The sequence below is a fragment of the Rattus norvegicus genome, chromosome 3 (assembly GCF_036323735.1).
Source record: "Rattus norvegicus strain BN/NHsdMcwi chromosome 3, GRCr8, whole genome shotgun sequence".
Classification (NCBI taxonomy): Eukaryota; Metazoa; Chordata; class Mammalia; order Rodentia; family Muridae; genus Rattus; species Rattus norvegicus.
This window is the reverse complement of record NC_086021.1, coordinates 136,462,596-136,482,012: the sequence shown is the minus strand read 5'-3', so window position 1 is coordinate 136,482,012 and position 19,417 is coordinate 136,462,596. Positions and strand designations below refer to the sequence as shown.

The 19,417-nt window shown below is 45.6% G+C and overlaps 1 protein-coding gene across 2 annotated transcripts in view; it reads right to left on the bottom strand.

Annotated features, from left to right (window-relative positions):
* Nucleotides 1–19,417, bottom strand: part of Mertk (MER proto-oncogene, tyrosine kinase) — a 106,431-nt gene that overhangs the window by 16,354 nt on the left and 70,660 nt on the right. The window contains exons 9-16 of one of the 2 annotated variants that reach the window (XM_063284527.1): nucleotides 14,870–15,023; nucleotides 12,113–12,266; nucleotides 9,521–9,606; nucleotides 8,029–8,124; nucleotides 7,200–7,280; nucleotides 4,790–4,882; nucleotides 3,280–3,398; nucleotides 1,898–2,601 (exon numbers count right to left, since the gene is read on the bottom strand). In XM_063284527.1, the coding sequence (XP_063140597.1) occupies nucleotides 2,386–2,601; nucleotides 3,280–3,398; nucleotides 4,790–4,882; nucleotides 7,200–7,280; nucleotides 8,029–8,124; nucleotides 9,521–9,606; nucleotides 12,113–12,266; nucleotides 14,870–15,023 (999 nt within the window). In that variant the 3' untranslated portion in view covers nucleotides 1,898–2,385. 2 annotated transcript variants of the gene reach the window in all.

Here is a 19,417-nt window from a genome sequence, read left to right as displayed (position 1 = left end):
GTCTGTCCTTCCCTGCTGTGGCTCCTCCCTGTCTGTCCTTCCCTGCTGTGGCTCCTCCCTGTCTCTCCTTCCCTGCTGTGGCTCCTCCCTGTCCATCCTCCCTGCTGTGGCTCCTCCCTGTCCATCCTCACTGCTGTGGCTCCTCCCTGTCTGTCCTTCACTGCTGTGGCTCCTCCCTGTCCGTCCTCACTGCTGTGGCTCCTCCATGTCCATCCTCACTGCTGTGGCTCCTCCCTGTCCGTCCTCACTGCTGTGGCTCCTCCCTGTCTGTCCTTCACTGCTGTGACTCCTCCCTGTCCATCCTCCCTGCTGTGGCTCCTCCCTGTCCGTCCTCCCTGCTGTGGCTCCTCCCTGTCCATCCTCACTGCTGTGGCTCCTCCCTGTCTGTCCTTCACTGCTGTGGCTCCTCCCTGTCCGTCCTTCACTGCTGTGACTCCTCCCTGTCCATCCTCCTCTGCTGTGGCTCCTCCCTGTCCGTCCTCCCTGCTGTGGCTCCTCCTTGTCTGTCCTTCCCTGCTGTGGCTCCTCCCTGTCCATCCTTCCCTGCTGTGGCTCCTCCCTGTCTGTCCTTCCCTGCTGTGGCTCCTCCCTGTCTGTCCTTCCCTGCTGTGGCTCCTCCCTGTCTGTCCTTCCCTGCTGTGGCTCCTCCCTGTCCTTCCTCCTTTGCTGTGGCTCCTCCCTGTCCATCCTCACTGCTGTGGCTCCTCCCTGTCCATCCTTCCCTGCTGTGGATCCTCCCTGTCCGTCCTCACTGCTGTAGCTCCTCCCTGTCCGTCCTCCTTGCTGTAGTTCTTCCCTATTGATCCTCCCCTGCTTTGCTTTTGCCCCAAGGTCCCTACAATTGGTTTTGGAGAAAACTTGAGGTTCCTACAATGCATGTGCTCTCTGATCTTTTGCTTTCATCCCGACTGCATGCTTCCTTCTCTCTTGTTTTTATTCCTGCCACCATGGACTATTCAAGCTTCTCCAGTCAGAATTCCTCCCTTCTCCAAATGCCTATGTCATCCCAGCTGCATCCTCTGTGAGAGCTGAGGTTGGTGCTGATCATCTGCCTGTCTGCCTTGCACACTCCAGGGACACTGTCTCTGCTGAGGACAGTGACACTTGGAGCCAGAACCCAGGCCCTGTTCAGAAGTTCACTGACAAGCCTGGAGACTTAATCTTAGTTTGGAACAAAAGGTCTTTATGCCCAGGGGACTGACTGCACAGAAAGCTGCCTGAATAAAAGCTCCGTGTCCCAGCTACTCCATGAACGCTGTGTCTCCCATCTTTATCTCGGGCTACAGAATAACAAGATGTAAAAATACACTCCTTTTACATCTCTGCAACACTGAGGAGTCATTCTCTGCCACCGAGGACGCCCTGATACTTCTGCAAGTGGAAATGATGAGTCAAGAAAATACTGCGTGCTTGCTTGCCTTACTTGTTATTTTGTTTAAAAGGACAAAAGATTACAGCAGAACCTTTGCCAGCTGAAGTAGAACTATTGAAGTACACGTTAGGGGTGGCGTGGGGAAGAAAGGAGCAGGGGAGGGTGAGTTAATAAACCTGCAGTGCACAGCCAGACACGGTTTTGATAGAGGTGCGAAAGCAATTTAGCAGATTAAAGGTAGCCATCTCATAAATGACCAATCATTTGCAAAACCAACCGATCAAAAGATCCTCAGGGTCAGGATGTAGCTTAGCTGGCAGAGTGCTTATAAAGCACACCAAGTCCCGGGCTCACTCCCCAGTGCCAGAGAAGCAGGGCATAGTGGCACACACCTGTCACCCAGAACTCCAGAGCTAGAGACAGAGACATGAAGATCAGAAGCCTAAAGGCCATCCTTAGCTATACAGTGAGTTAGGAGGCAGCCTGGGCTACATGAAATCCTGGCCAACAAAATGATGATGATGATGATGATGGTGGTGGTGGTGGTGGTGGTGGTGGTGGTGGTGATAAACCGAAGAAACCTTAAACTAAATTTCAGACCTCCTATAAAAACTGACTCAAAATGGACTGAATACTCAAATATGTCCTATAAAACTCAACATTTTGTTGGAAAGCAGCAGGAAAAAGGCAATTTAAACAAGGAGTTAGTAAAGAGTTCTCAGGCACGATTGCCAAAGCATGAAACATAAAAGAAAAGCTTAAACCACTTGTCTTTAGTTACATTCCCCAGAGCTCTGCTGTTGGTGGCAGCTAAGGGGACAGAGGCAGCTGTGTTAGAGGATGCTCAGGTATCAACTGATGGGTCCAGTGTCTTCCTACAACCTGCATTTTTTTTGGCAGCAATGACAGGGGATATTCTTGGCCCACAGTAAATTCTGTCTGAATCTAGGGTGATTCCTGAGAGCGTCAGTCCCATATTTTCCCTTTGTGGGTGCCCTGCAGGATCTAGGGTGCTACCACCTTAGATAGGGAAGTGACCTGATGGAAAGGGACAGGGACCAGATTGAGCATGCCATGGACACAGATGACAGCTCCTGCTCATAGGCTCCAGTCACTCTGCCTACGGACAGAGGGAGGGACAACGCCATGCTTACTTCATAAGGAGGCCGACAGCCATGTCTCCAGCGTAGGGTCCCCAAATCTACAATATTTGAAGTCCACAGTAAAAACTGACCAAAAAGAGACAAGCCTTTACATTCATGCTCCTAAATCTCTGAGGTGACCCACCATGGGCTCTCAGGCTATCACCTGAATTGACAGGGCTGTGTAGTTCTCATGGCGTAAGCCAACGCAAGGAGTAACAGGGTGCAAGGATTGCTGGATCCTCACCTCGCCATATCCCCTGCCACCCATCTTAATAAGGGTCAGAGAAGATATATTTCAAGTAAATATCTCACATTTCAAAGGCTCAAACCCATGACTCCAACATGGGCTCTGAAAATGTACCTTAGGAGATCTGGGTATGACGAGCGTAAGGTTGTCATTCCTGCATTCAGGAGGCTAGCCTGGGCTAATAATATAAACTAATCTCAAATGAACAAAACAGGACTCCTTAGGAGAGCTGCCTTTACCAGCCCGAGGTGAGTAAACACTCCATTGACAGCAGCCAAGGAGACTTTGGACCAATACTGTGGGACCAGTTGGCTTCCTCCCACCATGAGCAGGGACAGACACTCACTCATAGGCCTGCCATAGAGAGGATGGAGACCATAGTTTAACCCCTGAGTGTATAATGAACTCTAAACAAAGGCCAGTGTCCTTCTCTGCATTTTCAGGGACACTGGAGTTTTCCCAGTTGTCATAAAAGCTTCAGAAACAGTTGAGAGGCCACACAAGCAGCCTGTTACCTTCGGTACTGATTCTATCCGGGAATATAGCAGGAAGGTGTGGAGGTCTCCGTATTTCATGAAGGGTAAAATCACCATGGGCTTCGGGATGCCTTGAGAGCTCAGTTCTATACACACGCCTGAAATTGAAAACAGGATCAGTTACAAAGAGTCCTTGTTAGGTATGAACACATAAAACCCTGGAGGCCCACTGGCCAATTGAAGCCATGTGCTAACAGGCCAAGAGGTGAAAAATGAAAGGCTTGGGACTCTCACAGTGGATTCTAGGATATGCAACACTTGCCAGCTATATAACTTCTCTCTCTCTCTCTCTCTCTCTCTCTCTCTCTCTCTCTCTCTCCCTCTCCCCCTCCCCCTTCTTACCTCCCTCCCCCATTCATTCATTTCTCTCTCTCTCTCTCTCTCTCTCTCTCTCCCTCTCCCTCTCCCTCTCCCTCTCCCTCTCCCCCTTCTTACCTCCCTCCCCCATTCATTCATTTCTCTCTCTCTCTCTCTCTCTCTCTCTCTCTCTCTCTCTCTCTCTCTCTTTCTTTCTTTCTGGCTAGTGTTTGTTCTCATAAATCAACCTGTCACAAGAACAGACAAGAAGTCAAGGAATCTGTGTTCTGTTTTTGTTAGGTTGAATGACTGAGGGGTGGAGACCTCAGAGAACCTGAGGACAAAGTAGCTAAACACATCTATGAAAAAAGCCTACTGCAACCAGATGTTTAATGTTATTAAAACACTTTTGAGGGCCTATTGGCTAAACCTCTCTTTCTAAACTTTCAGTGATTGAAGTTGCAATGTGTTAGCATGGAATTCTAGAAGGAGCCTGTCACCCAATGCTAGGCTTGCAAAGTGTAATGTGTCAAGCAAAGTTGGCTGTCTCTCTTAGTCTGCTAAAGCCACTAACTTCAAACAATAGCTATTTCTTTGACACGAGATTTTACCCAAACCTTAGCTTTCAGACCTCTTTGCAGCATCAACCATATAGAATCTTGAAAGGTTGCTCAAAATTTCATTATGGATTAAGGCAGAAGGCAGGGAAGAAAGAGGTCACTATTTCCAGATCGTTTATCTCAGGATAGTGTCCCTTGCACATCATGCTCTGGTACTCATGTCTGTAGAATTTTTTTCACAGAGATATTTATATAAAGCCGAATTACATTCAGTCGTGTCTATGAAATAGTCAATGCGCTATCACTTACAAGTTGGTTCATAAATTATTTCTCAAAGATTATTTAGAGAGATTCATTGTTTATAACTTGACTTCACTGGTTTTCAGTTCACAGACAACCTCCACTCAACAAAGGCTATCATGAGTGGCTCCCTCGTGTCTTTGACTTAGCACACTGTGCTAACTCCATCAGCGCCCAGGAAATACAAACCCAGTTTTACTCTCAGCCTCGGAAAGTGCAATAAAGCCAGTGTTGTAAATTTTGGTATGAACCTCTCTACACCGGAACTTTTTCCCTTCAGGCACACAGTGGGTCAGCAAAGCCCCTCCCCGCCTGGCATCTCCCTGAGGTACCTAGAAGCCGGATGACGTTTGGGTGATTGAAGTCTTTCATGCACGCTGCTTCGCTGAGAAACTCCTCGATCTCCCGTAGAGAAAAGTTGTCCACTAGAGGAGCAGATGAAGATTCAAGGTGTGATCACTGTACTCCATTCAAGGGAAGGGGCCAGCAACAGCAACGCAAGGTGTGACCAACAGGGGTGGGGCCAGGAACAACACTTTCGTCTAGTAAAGCTAAAAACTACTCTGGGCTTCACCGGGAAAGCACTGTGGGGAAGTTGAGGAAGGAGAACTCAAGGGGCCAGCCTGGACTACAGAACAAGACCTTGTCTCTAAAAGCAAGCAAGCAAACAAACAAATCCTCCCTTTCAAACAAAAATAGAAACTTCCTAACTATACAGACAGGAAGGAGCACTTGTCAGTGTTTGGGGGTTGGGTGAAGAGAAGCCAGTGGTGAAACCTGAGGGATTATTTTTTAGGTCCATGCAACTGTTCTGCGTGATACCATATGGGGGATATACATCATTTGTGCATTTGTCAAACACCATAGAACTATACTAGACCAACATTGGGCAGGAGTGAAATCAAAGAACTTCTGTTGGTGATATATGAATGTGAGCCCACCAGATGTACAATAGACTAATCAAAGATGACTGCTTACAGTCTGAAAGAGAAGTTGTGGTCGAGGGGATGGGGAACTTAGGGTCTTTCTGATCAGTTGTTCTGTCAGCCTAAAACTGGTCTTTAAAGTGTTGATTTAATTTTAGTAAGGAAAAAAATATTCTCCCCAAATCCAAAGTGATTTCCAATTGGTCTGGCCCAGTTACCTTTGCCTCTCCCTTGCTACAGGTTTGGGCCCAGATATTCAATCAGACCTGGGAACTGGGTGGACTTTCACAGCAAAATTTTGAAATGTAACCAATATCAGTATTACAATTTAGCATTGGCCCATCCAGACAGCTTAGTGGATAAAAGCACTTGCCCCAAAAGCTTGATGACCTGAATTTGAGCCCTGGGAACCCACAAGGTAGAAAAAGACAACAGATGCCCACAAGTTGTTCTCTGGTCTCTGCACATGTGCTACGGCTAGCACACACACACACACACACACACACACACACACACACACAAACACACACACACACACACACACACACACACACAACTAAGTAAATGAAATTTTAAATAGAAATCAATATTGTGCTACCTGAAACAAGCCAGTCCCAAGAGAATAAACCCTGTTTGATTGCACTTTTAGGCCTAGAGTGACAAAGCTGGACAGAGAGTGTCAGGGATACTTCCTGGGTCGGGGGGGAGAGTGGGGAGGGAGAGTTTCAGTTTGAAGAGATAGGACGTTTAAGACTGGACGGTGAGGACAGCGCCTGACAACATGAAGGTGCTAAACGCCACTGGTTAAATAAAACGCCAATCTCACTGTAATTAAAAACAGACGAAACACAAGTCCAGACCTGTCTTAAGGGATTTCTTGAGCAGGGTGTAGCTAGTGACTAAAATGGCCTTTGAGGGTTCCTACCCAGGTCTGGACTATTCTAGTGGTTTGCTATATATTTATTCATTCCAGCACAGAAACTTAGAAAAAGTATTAAAAGCATTACATTTACAGCATAGCTGTCACTACATCCTCTCTGTTGCCTTAGTTACAGAGCACCAGGGAACCCAACAGGAGGTGGGGATGGAGGTCTGTCTGCGAACTCCTCCCCAAGGACCAACCCCAGGCCAGTGGGCTCTCAGGAGTCTTTCTTTTTCTTAGTACGTGTGAAACATATCTTTATTTCACCACATCATCAGAAAAAGAGCACTCTGAGCGACTGTGTCACCCTGTGGACGACATCAATCTTTGGTCACAATATCAAGGGCTCTTGGTTAAGAGTCTAACAAGCTCTCTTTGAAATGACCTGGTTTTGATTTTATGTTCCACAGGGCTTGAGATTGAACCCGGGGCCTTGTGCATGCTAGCTGAGTGCTCTGGGCCTGAACTACAGGGAGATTCTGAAGTCAGAGGCTGTTCTTTCAGTCTTTGATAACCAGGGTGATGTAAGTCATGTGGGAGCTAGTCTGCAAGTGGCCCCATGGGGGTCAGACGCTAACACTAGACCCCTCTGCCTCTAGGATTCATGCCTCACTTCAGGATCATGAGCTGTACTTGGTAATGGGGGTGGGGGTGAAGGGCATAAAGAGAGTTGGTGGGAGTGACAACTATTGTTTTGAGCATGAAGAGTATACAATGCACGTGTATACAGAGAAATCCTGTATCTTCTGCTGGTAACCATGCTCCCACATTGATTGCCACACCGACTGACCATCGGTGACCGAGAATAGAGCATAACCAACTGTTCTACAAGGAGCATCTGACATTGAGGTAACTGTCCAGCCCGGAAGAACAGGTCCCATGCCAGGAACTCACACTTCATGGTCTTCACTGCCACCTTCTGAGAAGTCCCATCTTCCTGCTTCAGATTTCCTTCCATTACAGACCCAAACTCTCCTGTGAAGAGAAGCAATATCTATGCAGAGCCATATAGAGGCTCTCCTGGCCACAGAACTGCAGATGTGTGTGGTCCTGGAGCAAGCCATCCACAGACATCAGGCAGAGCCTGCTCAGACCTCTTACACCTGCATACCAGGCGTGTACATTGGCAGTGTGAGTTTGAATAGTTCAGACTTTACTTAGCTTGTCACTTCACCAGCCATTGTATCAGACACAAGATACTTACAGGAAAACGTGGGAAATAGTACCAAAGATCACAAAACAGTATTTTTCACCACCCAAGTGCTAAAGACAGAACTCAGGACTTCGTACATGTTTGGGAAACACTCTACCACTGAACTACATTCCCAGGCTAAAGCACACATTTAATAACACTATCATTCATGCTAATGAAGTTTAAGTATATACTTTCATCAGCTGAAGATCAGTATCTTAAAGTAAATACAATGCCAATCAATAGATAATAAATAATAATAATAATAATCAATGAATCCTGTCCTTTGCAATAAAGGAAGGGCATTCATATTTCTGAAGCTCACTCTGTTCCAGGGACTGCAGATGCCTCTCACACGTGCCAGATCTAAGTTTCAAAATTCTCCTCCTTCATTCTTAGCTCCAAGAGTTCTTTAGATTATAACTCCAAGTCATAAAATTGATATTTTATTCAAAAAATTCACATTTAAAAAAAAAATCCTCAACTGCTCTTTGTCTCAAACCTTGAAAGAATGACTTTAAGGCAGCTTACCTTCGCCCAGAACTTTCCCAAGAATTAGAAGATTTCTGTCAACCACAACATCTTCTAGCTTGTTTTGCAGCTCCTCGCTCACCCCCAGGCTTTGCACTGTGAAAGGAGTAACCGTATGAGTGAGAATCAGCCGTGGGCTTCCTTCCAGGGAACGGAAGCAGGCGCATATAGAACATCCTGTGTTACGGTTACACACTTGCCCAACTGTGTACTCGTTCTACTGCAATTGGGGGGAATAGTATTGATCCTTCAAGGCGAGACCATCTACAAATAGCTATAAAAAGGAGACCCAGACTTCCCTTTTCACGTTAGCACTCACTGTCTGCACTGAGATTCACACAGAGAGGGGTTAGGGTAACATCAATGAGCGCGTGCTGGTGGAGTCTACAGGCCTATTTGGGGACATGTCTCCTACCCTCCCAGGCCAGCCAGGGAAGAAGATAAATGGAGCACAGGAGATATCCAGAGAATAAACTGTCCTCGTACATGTGGTATGTGGCACCTCATTTTAAGACATCAGGCTCCGTTGGGACTTCAGGGGACTGGAGAATAAGGTTGTCTATAGCAAGGACGTGGTATATCTTAATGAATGCAACAGACATGCGGCACTAGAGAGAGGCCCAGCTGGAAGATGGCTCACCCTGATCTACGGCTGGGGCATGAGCAGCCTTTGAAAGGGAAGAGCCGTGGAAGGGAGATGTTCCCTCCTAGAAAAAAAAAATTCCCAGTTTGTTCCCCAATAAAGGGAAATGGTCTAAATGAATAATTTTTAAATGCAAGAACAGAGACATCAAAAGGTTAAATGTGTGTTAGAAAAGTAGTTAATGCTGCTTGCTGTCCATCAAATATGTTTCAATTCACAGAAACCTGGCTCTGTTCTATTTGGTTTCTTTTGTTTAGTTTAGTTTTGCTAAGCTAGACTTCCAGAAGCATGGACTGGACGATGTTTGCATTCTTCTCGTGTTGCTTCTAAAATTGCTTAGGAACTTCTGTTTGCCCTCCCCACAAACCAGAACCCCTCATCCCACTCAGCCAAATCCAATCCTGCCAGTATAACTTGGAGTGAGTGTCCAGGACAATAGGAGGAGAGGCGGGATGATAAATCCACTGCTTGGTTGCTTCCTTGAAACCTCTGACCTCTGCCCCATTTCCCATCAGCCACAAGGTTCTTCTTTTCCTCAGTGTTTCATGAGGCTGTGAATCCTCAATTCATTTCTTAACTCCAGTAAACTCAGTACTTAGGAGGCTGAGGCAGGAAGATCATGGGTCTGAGGCCAGCTGGGACTACATAGCAAGACCCTGTCTCAGAAAACAAAAACAAAACCCATGCGTGTGTGTGTGTGTGTGTGTGTGTGTGTGTGTGTGTGTGTGTGTGTATGCATATGTGTATATATGTCAGAAAAATAGATACATGTACTTTTTTTTCCATTCTCATCTCTTGGGTCTCCACTATTTTAACTTTTGCCAAAAAGTGAAAGGAAGGTCAACTCACAGGTAAGCTCGATGGCTCGCCGACAGAAGGACTTCTTTGCTCTGTAATTTACAACTAATTGGGAGTCCTCCTCGGAGAATGCACCCCTGCACAAAAAAAAAAAAAAAAAAAAAAAAAAGACATTCAACCATAAAGACGGGGCATTGGAACTGTGTGACACAGGGTCGTATGGTGTTGTCACCAAATATAAAGGGCTCTCCTGCAGCCAGAACATTTCCCGTGGGGGATGTAGCTTGGTGGTGGAACAATAGTACAGCAGGTGGAAAGCCCTGGGTTTGATTCCTAGGATCCAGGGTGGGGGTGGGGAAGGTGAGGGGGCGTAGAGGGAGGTTGGAGGGAAGGCACTTTAGAAAAATCCCAATGGGATGAATAGATTGCTTTCCTTTTTTTTTTTTTTTTTTTAAATTTTCTTTTTTTCGGAGCTGGGGATCGAACCCAGGGCCTTGCGCTTGCTAGGCAAGCGCTCTACCGCTGAGCTAAATCCCCAACCCCTAGATTGCTTTCCTTAAATCTATTTTAGGACTACATGGTAATAGCTAAACACTGCTCAGGTATCAGGAAGGACTGGGTACCAATGGTGAATGTGCTTGTCTGTCATGACCATGATTATACACACACACATATATATCTTAGGAACAAAGAATAAGTGATACTTCTTTAAAAGGGGGATTTGCTTATTTTCATGTGTATGAGTGTTTTGCCTGCATGAACACTATCACTCCAGCCCCACCCAAGCTTTTGCTTAAGGTCTAGTTTTTTTTTTTTTTTTTTTTTTTTTTTTTTAAATAAGTGTATATCTCTGTGAGCACCTGAGGAGGCCAGAGGAGGGCATAAGGGCCCCGGGGGAGGGAGTCACAGGTTGTTGTGAGCTACCTGATGGGTGCTTGGAACCGAACCCACATCCTTGGCAAGAGTAGCAAGTACTCTTAATTGTAGAGCCATCCCTCTGCCCTGACTCAACATCTCAAGTGTGACAGAACATAATATTCTTTTTAAAAGCTCTATTATTGGGGTTGGGGATTTAGCTCAGTGGTAGAGCGCTTGCCTAGAAAGCGCAAGGCCCTGGGTTGGGTCCCCAGCTCCGAAAAAAGAAAAAAAAAGAAAAAAACTCTATTATTTATTTAGTATTAGTACACCATAGCTGTCCTCAGACACATTGGAAGAGGGCTTTGAATCCCATTAGAGATGGTTGTGAGCCACCATGTGGTTGCTGGGAATTGAACTCAGGACCTCTGGAAGAGCAGTTGGTGCTCTTAACCGCTGAGCCATCTCTCCAGCTGAACATAATCTTAACTCGGGCTCACAGCAGTTAGACTTGGTAAGGAGCTTGGAGACCAATGGGATGGATAAGAGCTAGGAAGCTGGGCAGCACTGAAAGGCTGGCCTAAAGCGACAGAGTCGATCGATGCTGGAAAAGGAAAGAGGGTTTTAAATTGGAAGGTTCGAATTAAAAAAGAAAAGACCTGATAATTACAGAAAATGTGAAAACTTAGCAGAGGAATCAAGGTTCTAATTTGAACCATTTAGTAGTTGATATTTTCTGCTTCTGGATGTTTGGGGTATGCCTTAAAAAATATCTGGGTGTTAGGGAGATGGTTCAGTGGTAAAGTGCTTGATGTGCTGGCATGAGGATGTGAGTTCTGACCCCCAGATCCACATAAGAGCTGAGTGTGGTGCTTGTACTTCCAGAGCTGGAGGAGAAGAGAAAGACAAGTTACCCAGATAACTAGTCAGCCAGTCTGGCCAAATGGTAAGGCCTGGCTTTAATGAGAGCTTATCTCAGAAATACACTGGAGGAGGCCATGGGATGGTTCAGTGGATAAAGGTCCTTGTTGCCAATAATGAGAACTTGAGTTTACTCTCTGGAACCCTCATGTGGTAGAAGAGAATTAATTTTCGCAAGTTGTCTTCTGACCTCCTTATGTGTATCATGGCATGGCCACACATGTGCGCTTATACGCACGTGCACACAGCTAAAAAAAATTTTTTTTTAATTTAAAACAGTTGCAACATAAGAAAACACTTGATGTTTACCTCTGGTCTCCAGATAGGTATACACAGAAAAGTACAGATGTTTACACATGTGTACTTATGTGCACATATCATAGACACACAATAAATAAATTGATCTCAATTTTAATGCTCTCAGTAGAGACTGCCCAGTTTGCACAGTGTATCCTATTGGAGCTCTCGTCTGGAAAAGAGCCCACCACAGGGCTTGCTCTTACTGTTGCTGACTTGGCAAGAACTGGTCTAAGCAGGGAAGCCACCTGACTTGTGGGCTTGCATAAGATAGGACAAGGTAGGAAGCCCGGCCAGAGAGGCACTATCATCTGTCACAACAATGTCACTAATGCCATGAGATTAATTTTTTTTTTCTGGAGCTGAGGACCGAACCCAGGGCCTTGTGCTTGGTAGGCAAGTGCTCTACCACTGAGCTAAATCCCCAACCCTGAGGTTAATTTTTTTAAGACAGAGTTTCCCCATCCCAGCTCTATGTAGCTCAGGTTGGTCTTGAATTCACAAAGGTCTACCTGCCTGCTTTGCCATGCCTGCTCAGAGTTACCATTTTAGTTTAAATGAGAAACTTACCCAAACTTTGTTTCCTGGACTCTCCTTTTGATGGCCAGAGAAAGATACAGAATCAACCCCATGAGAACAAACCCGCAGAAGCAGCCCAGGATGATGAGCATAGACTCGGTGTTGCCAGGGGCTGGGGTTGATGAGGGTGCGTAATCTACCCTACCTGGAACGAAGCCAAAACCATGCGTCGGAAATGATTCTCTGAGATTCCAAGTACACAGGAGACATCAACGTGCACATCCTCTACCATTTTGTGAGCACTGAAAGCAGATCACTCTCACTTCGTGCAAGGGGAAATGAATGGGAGTTTTGACGATCACTGAAAGTAGGGGCTGGAGAGACTGGCTCAGGAGTTAACAGCACTTGCTGCTCTTGCAGATTTAGGATCTCTTGCCAATACCTACACTGGGTGGCTCAGAACCTCCTGAGACTCCAGCTTTGATGTGTTCCAACACCCTCTGTGGGCACTGCTCTCTCATGCAGAGCAGTGAGGGGTGCTCTCATGGGACACAGACCGGCATACAATGTATACAAATAAAAACCAAATAAAACTTAAGAAGACAAAGAGACTAGTTAGATTGTATCATTCCACAGTCAGTGCCTGTCAAAACGAAGTACTGAACTCTTTCTCTTGTCAATTAAAAAATAACCATAGTCCTGGGCACCACACCTGTCTCATGCAAAGTAAGTCAAGACAGTAGAAATCAATGTTATTTCTTTGTCCAAAAAAGAAAAAAAAATCAAGAGACATTTAAACAACGTTTGTCTGCTAGCCATGCAACTGAGCATAGGGGAACACCTCTGTGTTGCAGAGAGCTGTCATGTCCTTTCCCAAGTCAGACAGCCATTTCACCATTCTGTCTTCTTGCTCTTGGTGTTATAAGGTATCTCTGCGAGCTCCTTAACTGGGGAGGTTTTATTGTGTGCGGATGGCACTCAGGGCCTCACGAATTCTAAGTGAATGCTGTAGCCTTAAGCTGTGCTCCAGCCTGGAATGTAAGGGTTTTGTTTGTTTTCTCAGGTGTCCCTTTAACTGGGACATTATCACTGTTTCTGTCACATGCTGGGCGTATGTAAATACATTTCACAACTGTGCTCAAGCCAATACATTGATCAAACAACAGTGGTGCCAACATGCCCACTCCACTTCCCTTCCAATGCCCCCCACCCTCCACCTCCCACACTTTTTCATATTTTTACTAAGAGCTTCTGTCAATTATCCGTGTTTGGAAAAGTCATTTACATTTGGTACTGGGAGGCAAGGAAGTCACATTGGCATGTGTCTTTGCCAAGTGTATGAACTGAATGACAGGTTAGTCACCGACAAGCCTGGAAACGTGATAGGACTACTCTGGAGACCCTGCACATCTGTCACTCACAGTGACCAGTGGCAGTGTTATGTTTTGTACAATGATTCTCATAGGAGGGTAACTAAAATTTGAAACATATTGCTGGGAGGAACTGGTGTTACTCAGACTGCTGTGCTGGGTGGTTTTTTTTTTTTTTTTTTTTTTTTTTTTACATATTGGAGCATTGCAAAGTGATTCTGCTTGTGAAGCGAAGCTTCAAAATTGTTTACGGTTTGTTACACATGAAAATGGAATTTCTATGGTCACAAATTCTGATCTCTAAGAAGGATGGACCATTATTGGTATGTATATATTTGCCAATGTGCATAAAAATGCACACATGCACATGCATGTGGATACCCATGGAGACCAGAAAAGGTATCAGATCCCCTGGAGCTAGAGTTACAGATGGCTGTAAGCTGTGTGATGTGGGCACTGGGCACTAAGCTCTGGTCCTCTGCAAGAGCAGCAAGTGTTCTTATCTTCTGTCCTGAACTTTGGTTTGAAAAGCTGCGTCTTTTGAGTCAGGAATTCTGCCTTTGAGTTTCTTCCAGGTAGACACCCTTAGTCTCTTTGGCACCAGCAACTGCATTTCCCAGCTACTGAGTCTACTGGCTGTGGGAAGGTAATCTACTAAATGGGATGGGAGAGCCTGCTTGAGGATAACAGGGAAAGAAACAGACACAAATGAGTCATCAGCTAGGTCTCCAGTCTCATCTGCTATTGGGTGCAAAAGCCACGTTTGGCAAGAACTTGTAAGCGAGTAAGTCATGCTGAAAAGATGGTAGGGCATGGATTTTATAACAATGGTTTAATTCTGCACAACCTAGGATGGCTTGGAGTCAGAACAAAGCTGGCTGGCTCCCCTGATTTACAGAAGCATGAACAGCATTTCGCTTATGTGAGGCATCATGGTGGCTTCTTGCCAAACATTCCAGCAATAGGCAAGAGGTAATATGCATGGTTGGGCATTTAGCTCAGCCAGTCACGGCAGCATGAGGACGGCACCCGAAGGAAACACTTGATGGTCATTACCCGAGGGTTGAATGGGTAAAAACAAGGCAAGCAATAGCTTCCATCAGAGCAGAAACAAATGTGGCAAACCAACGGTGCCAGTCAAAGGCAGCTACGGACCAGCGGTACTGCCTGTCCACAATACAGTGTCATGTCCCTTAAAGCAAATTCAACAGGTAGAGCCCAATTCAGTATTCCGAAAAGACAGATCTTCCTCATAAGTTAGTACAGACAGTACAGGCGAGGGTGTGGGAATTCTGTGGAGTTATTCTAAAGTTCTTTATCATTGCAACAAAGCTTTTCTGGTCCTTATTCTGCACGTGATAATCAGCCATCCTTGCACTGGTCCCACTTAGCCAGTCGAAGCTCACATCCCGCAGTCAACACACCCTGCCCCACTCACTGTGCTCCGGAATGGCTACATCCACTGGCTCACTGAAGGGCCCAATGCCCCCTTTAGTGATGACGGCGATTCTCACTGTGCAGGTGGCATTGTGCATTTGGACAGGAACCTGAGCCCAGCTGCCATTCTGGCTGACTTCTTCAGAAAGCTCTTTCTGGAAATAGAGGAGATAAAAGGAAATGAAACACGGAGGCATGGTGGGAGGCGGCTCGCTCGACAGCCACCCACACTGCCCACAGCTCCTTCTGAGGGAAGCCACTCATTCTCCATGCACAGAGGTCATGTTTCCACAAAGTTCCTTCTTCACAAGAAGCCCCTGCCAGTGACTCTACAGGGTGGGTCACGGGGTTGCGGTTGGGATGGCTGCATTCTCAAGCCTTGGGAAACTAAGAACCAAAAAGGCATGGCACTTACAGTTTCAGAAACTGCTGGGACAGAGGGAACATGTAGGGGATGCTTCTAGATCAATGGTTCACAATCTTCCTAATGCTGCAACCCTTTAATACAGTTTCTCATGCTGTGGTCACCCCGAACCATAAAATTACTTCATTGCTACTTCATAACTATAACTTGGTTACTGTTATGAATCGCAATATAAATATCTGAGATACGGGATATCTGATATACAACTCCGCAAAGGGAGATGTGACCCATGGGTGAGACCCACTGTTCTGTATGTTACCACAGGACCGAACTCTCGAGACCCCGTGTGCCAAAGCTTACTCTTGGCACAAGGCCACAGACTCACAGTCTGCCTTGACTTTATGTACTGCCAACCACCCTTGTCAACCACCCTTGGTTGAGCACAGCTTCTTCTCTCTGAAGTCCTGGGGATTCGGACTGAACGAACACTCTGGGTAGATAGATGGGGGTACTGAGAGCATTTTCCCACTTATGCTTTACAAACGGACAATCTGTGTGATTTAAAAAAAACTTTCTTAGATTTGCTAACTTTATGTGCATGAGTGTTTTGCCTGCATGTATGTCTGTGCACTACATGCATCCCTGTACTGTGGAGGCCAGAAGAGAGTGTTGGATCCCTAGAATGGAGTTACAGACTGTTGTGAGCCTCCAGATGGGTGCTGGGAATTGAACCTGGGTCCTCTGGAAGGGCAGTCAGTGCTCTTAACTGCTCGGCCATCTCTTCAGCCTCAATTTGTGCAGTTTTGGGAGGCCTGGGTTGACTTTTACTGCTGGTGTTTTACAGATGTTGCCACACAACCATGAGCCATTAAGACCCAGGGAGGAGCAACTGTAACCCACACTGACTGACACAGTCCTCAGGCTTTCCGGGTCTGCATGGCCACTGCGCGCTCTTGTGGGAAATGTATTTGACCCCAAATTTTTTACTTTTGTTATTTCTTTTTTTTTTTTAGATCATAATATAGTTATATCATTTTTGCCTTCCCTTTCCTCCCTTTAAGGCCTCACGTATATCCCTCCTTTGTTGCCTTCAAATTCATGGCTGTTTTTGTATATGTATTTAAATATATATCCCTAAATAGAACCTATTCAAGCTTAGACTATTACCTGTATGTATGTTTTCAGGGCCAAACAAAGGTGATAGCAATAGATGTGTCAAAGTGAATGGGGAACGTAAACGAGGCCTTGGCCCTACACTAAGAGGGACAAGCACAAGGAATGCTGAGAATGGGAGAAACACTAATTGGTAATCCAACAGGGGCCCAGCCTTTTGAAGTGACAAGTGTGGGACTGTCAGTCTGCAGTGAGGCTCTGGAAACCTGTCTTCATCTCTGGATGGTGGAAGTTTGATTTCAGACAGAAAGCACAGGTCATGTGGGGCACAGGTAACCCAGGCCATCTGGGCACTGGAGGTGAAGTTGGTGGCAATTTCATTTTAGGTTCGCTAGGTCTCATTCCAGTCAACTCTAGAAATGGTGCAGGACAGAGCTAGCTCAGCTTCAAGGACAGAGCAGGCCAGTGAGAGGTTTGGTCAGTTGCTAAGTATTGTAATGCAAAATTCTATACTGGAAGGTACAGGGAAGAGTGAAGTCTCACATTTGCCAGTTTTTGTTGTGTAAATCTTGTTCCCTAATTTAAAACTATTGGTTAGGGGCTGGGGATTTAGCTCAGTGGTAGAGCGCTTACCTAGGAAGTGCAAAGCCCTGGGTTCGGTCCCCAGCTCCGGGGGGGGGGGGGGGCGTGGGGGGGCGTGGGGGGGCGACTATTGGTCAAGTAAAAATGGCTACAGCCAATTGCTGGAGGGATTAGAGGTAGGTGGATTTTTGAGTTTCCTGGTTGGAAGTTGCAGAGAGGGTGAGGAGAAAGGAGATATATATATATATGGAGAGAGAGAGAGAGAGAGAGAGAGAGAGAGAGAGAGAGAGAGAGGTGGGGGAGGGAGGGAAGAAGGGAGGGAGGGTGGGAAGGGGATATATAGAGAGAGGGGGGGAGGGAAGAAGGGAGGGAGGGAGGGTGGAGGGAGGATGGGAAGGGGAGGAAGCCACCTCGAGAGGAGATGAACCATGAGCATGGGGCCAGGAGAAACAGCAAGTATTTAGGGTACACAGCTGGAGAAGTAGCCAGGCCAGAGGTTAGAAGAGTAGATTAGGGGTTACCCCCCCTTCCCGTAATTGTCAGGCTAAATAAAATAACCACAGTCGGAGTCTCATTCATTCCTAAGCTAGACGGGGATAAGTACTGGTTTAATTCCAGGCCAGTCATTCAGAATCAAGAGGCTTTTCAGTTTGGCCTTCTGGCCTTCCGGAGTTGTTTCCAAGTCTAAACTAGAAGTGACCTTTAGTCAAGTGAGGAAAAGAAAGAAAAGGGGGAAATACTCTGCCTCCCTCCCTTCTGCTCCAAGCTCTGAGCTCAAGATATTTGCCAAAGATTTCTGTTGTTAAATAAACAAATGAAAAGTTAGCCATGGTAGGGGTTGCATATCCTGGGTTGATCCTTTTTAGAAAGAAAGTGCTTGATTTTGGTAGCGGCTCAGCTTGCAATTGCGCATTTAATTCGGGGGTAGATAGTACTGAAAATCATCAGGTAGTGTAACTCCACAGTCCACACCCCGAGCGAGTCTCAGAGCCCTGGAGTGACTTGGGCTTCTCACTGAGAAAACGTGTACAGCATAGCTCTCACCCTGATCACTCTTCAAATCATGGGACTTATGCTAGAGGACTGGGCCTACTTCTGCCATATACTGTTCTCTCCTCCAAGGACCCAAAGATGATACATCATTTATGAAAGAAATAACCTATATGTTTAAAACAAAACACCAAACTAGAAGAAATTGACATGCCTAGACCAATATAAATCCCCACAGAAATTAATTTTAGGGTGGGGTGGGGTGAGGATGGAAAATAAATGTAACAGTACATTTGTCCCTTGGGATCTGTACAGGGTTGGTTCCCCACAAAAAATGTCTGGGTGCATGCTCAGTTGTGGGTGCACACTTAGCTGAAGGGATTCTCTAGGTGGGTTTCCATCCTCGATATGCATACACAAACACACTATTTACATCATTTCTCCCACTCCCTCTCCAACCCATACACACACATATAAATACAATCCACCGAGTTCATTTAGTGTAGCTCATATGTTTATTTATTTAAGGCTGACCTCCTGGAATTGGATAACCTATCATGGACCTTCTCTGGAGAAAATGAATTCTTCCTCTCTCAGCAGCCATTAATTGCTTATAGCTCTTCATCTTGTGAGATTTCCCCAGCTCATGTTGGCATGTGGAAATCCTTTGATAGCATGTAATAACTGATAAGTGTTAACAGCTGCTTTATTAGTTACATTGTTTTTTTTTAACAGTGTGGTTATTTATATAGTATTGCTAATGTGGTTAGATTGCTTAGGGAATAATGACTCAAAATGTTTATAATTTTTTTTTTGTCCTATGGATCAAATCCAGGATCTTGTGCACTATGAACATGTTTTCTTGTACCAAATATATTCCTGGTCTCAAGAAAACAAAACAAGCTCAGGGCTGGTGGTACATACATCTAATCTCAGCAAGGGAAAGCCAGAGGCTGGAGGAATTCTAAAATTTCTAGACCAGTCAGAGCCATCTAGTAAGGTCCTGACCCCCCCTCCCCCCAATAAAAAACAAAATCAAAAATAAGTTTTTTGAAGTAGAGTCTCACTATTTAGACTTGCCTGACTGGATACTAACTATGTAGACCAGGCTGGTCTTGAACTGACAGTAGTTTTCATAACCACAATTCCTCAGTGCCAGAATCACAATTCAACCATGCCCGGCTAGGAAAACAAAATGCTTATCAATAGGCATGCTTTATTTTCTGAATAGCTTCAATCTGTGATTAAGTGAATCCACAGACACGTAAGTCACAGGCATGAAGACCAACTCTGGTTACAATGCCTTCTTACCTGGGGCCTATAATCTATTATGAAAACCCAGAGAAGCTATTTTTCATTTCCACCTTTTATTCCCAAGAGGAGTTAACATAGACAAAGAGCTAACCTGGGTAAAGTGCATGGAACAGGGTCTAGCCTGGCAAATGTGGCACTGTATGTAACTGTCATTGCTCTGACTCTCAAAGGATAACAATGTTGCTA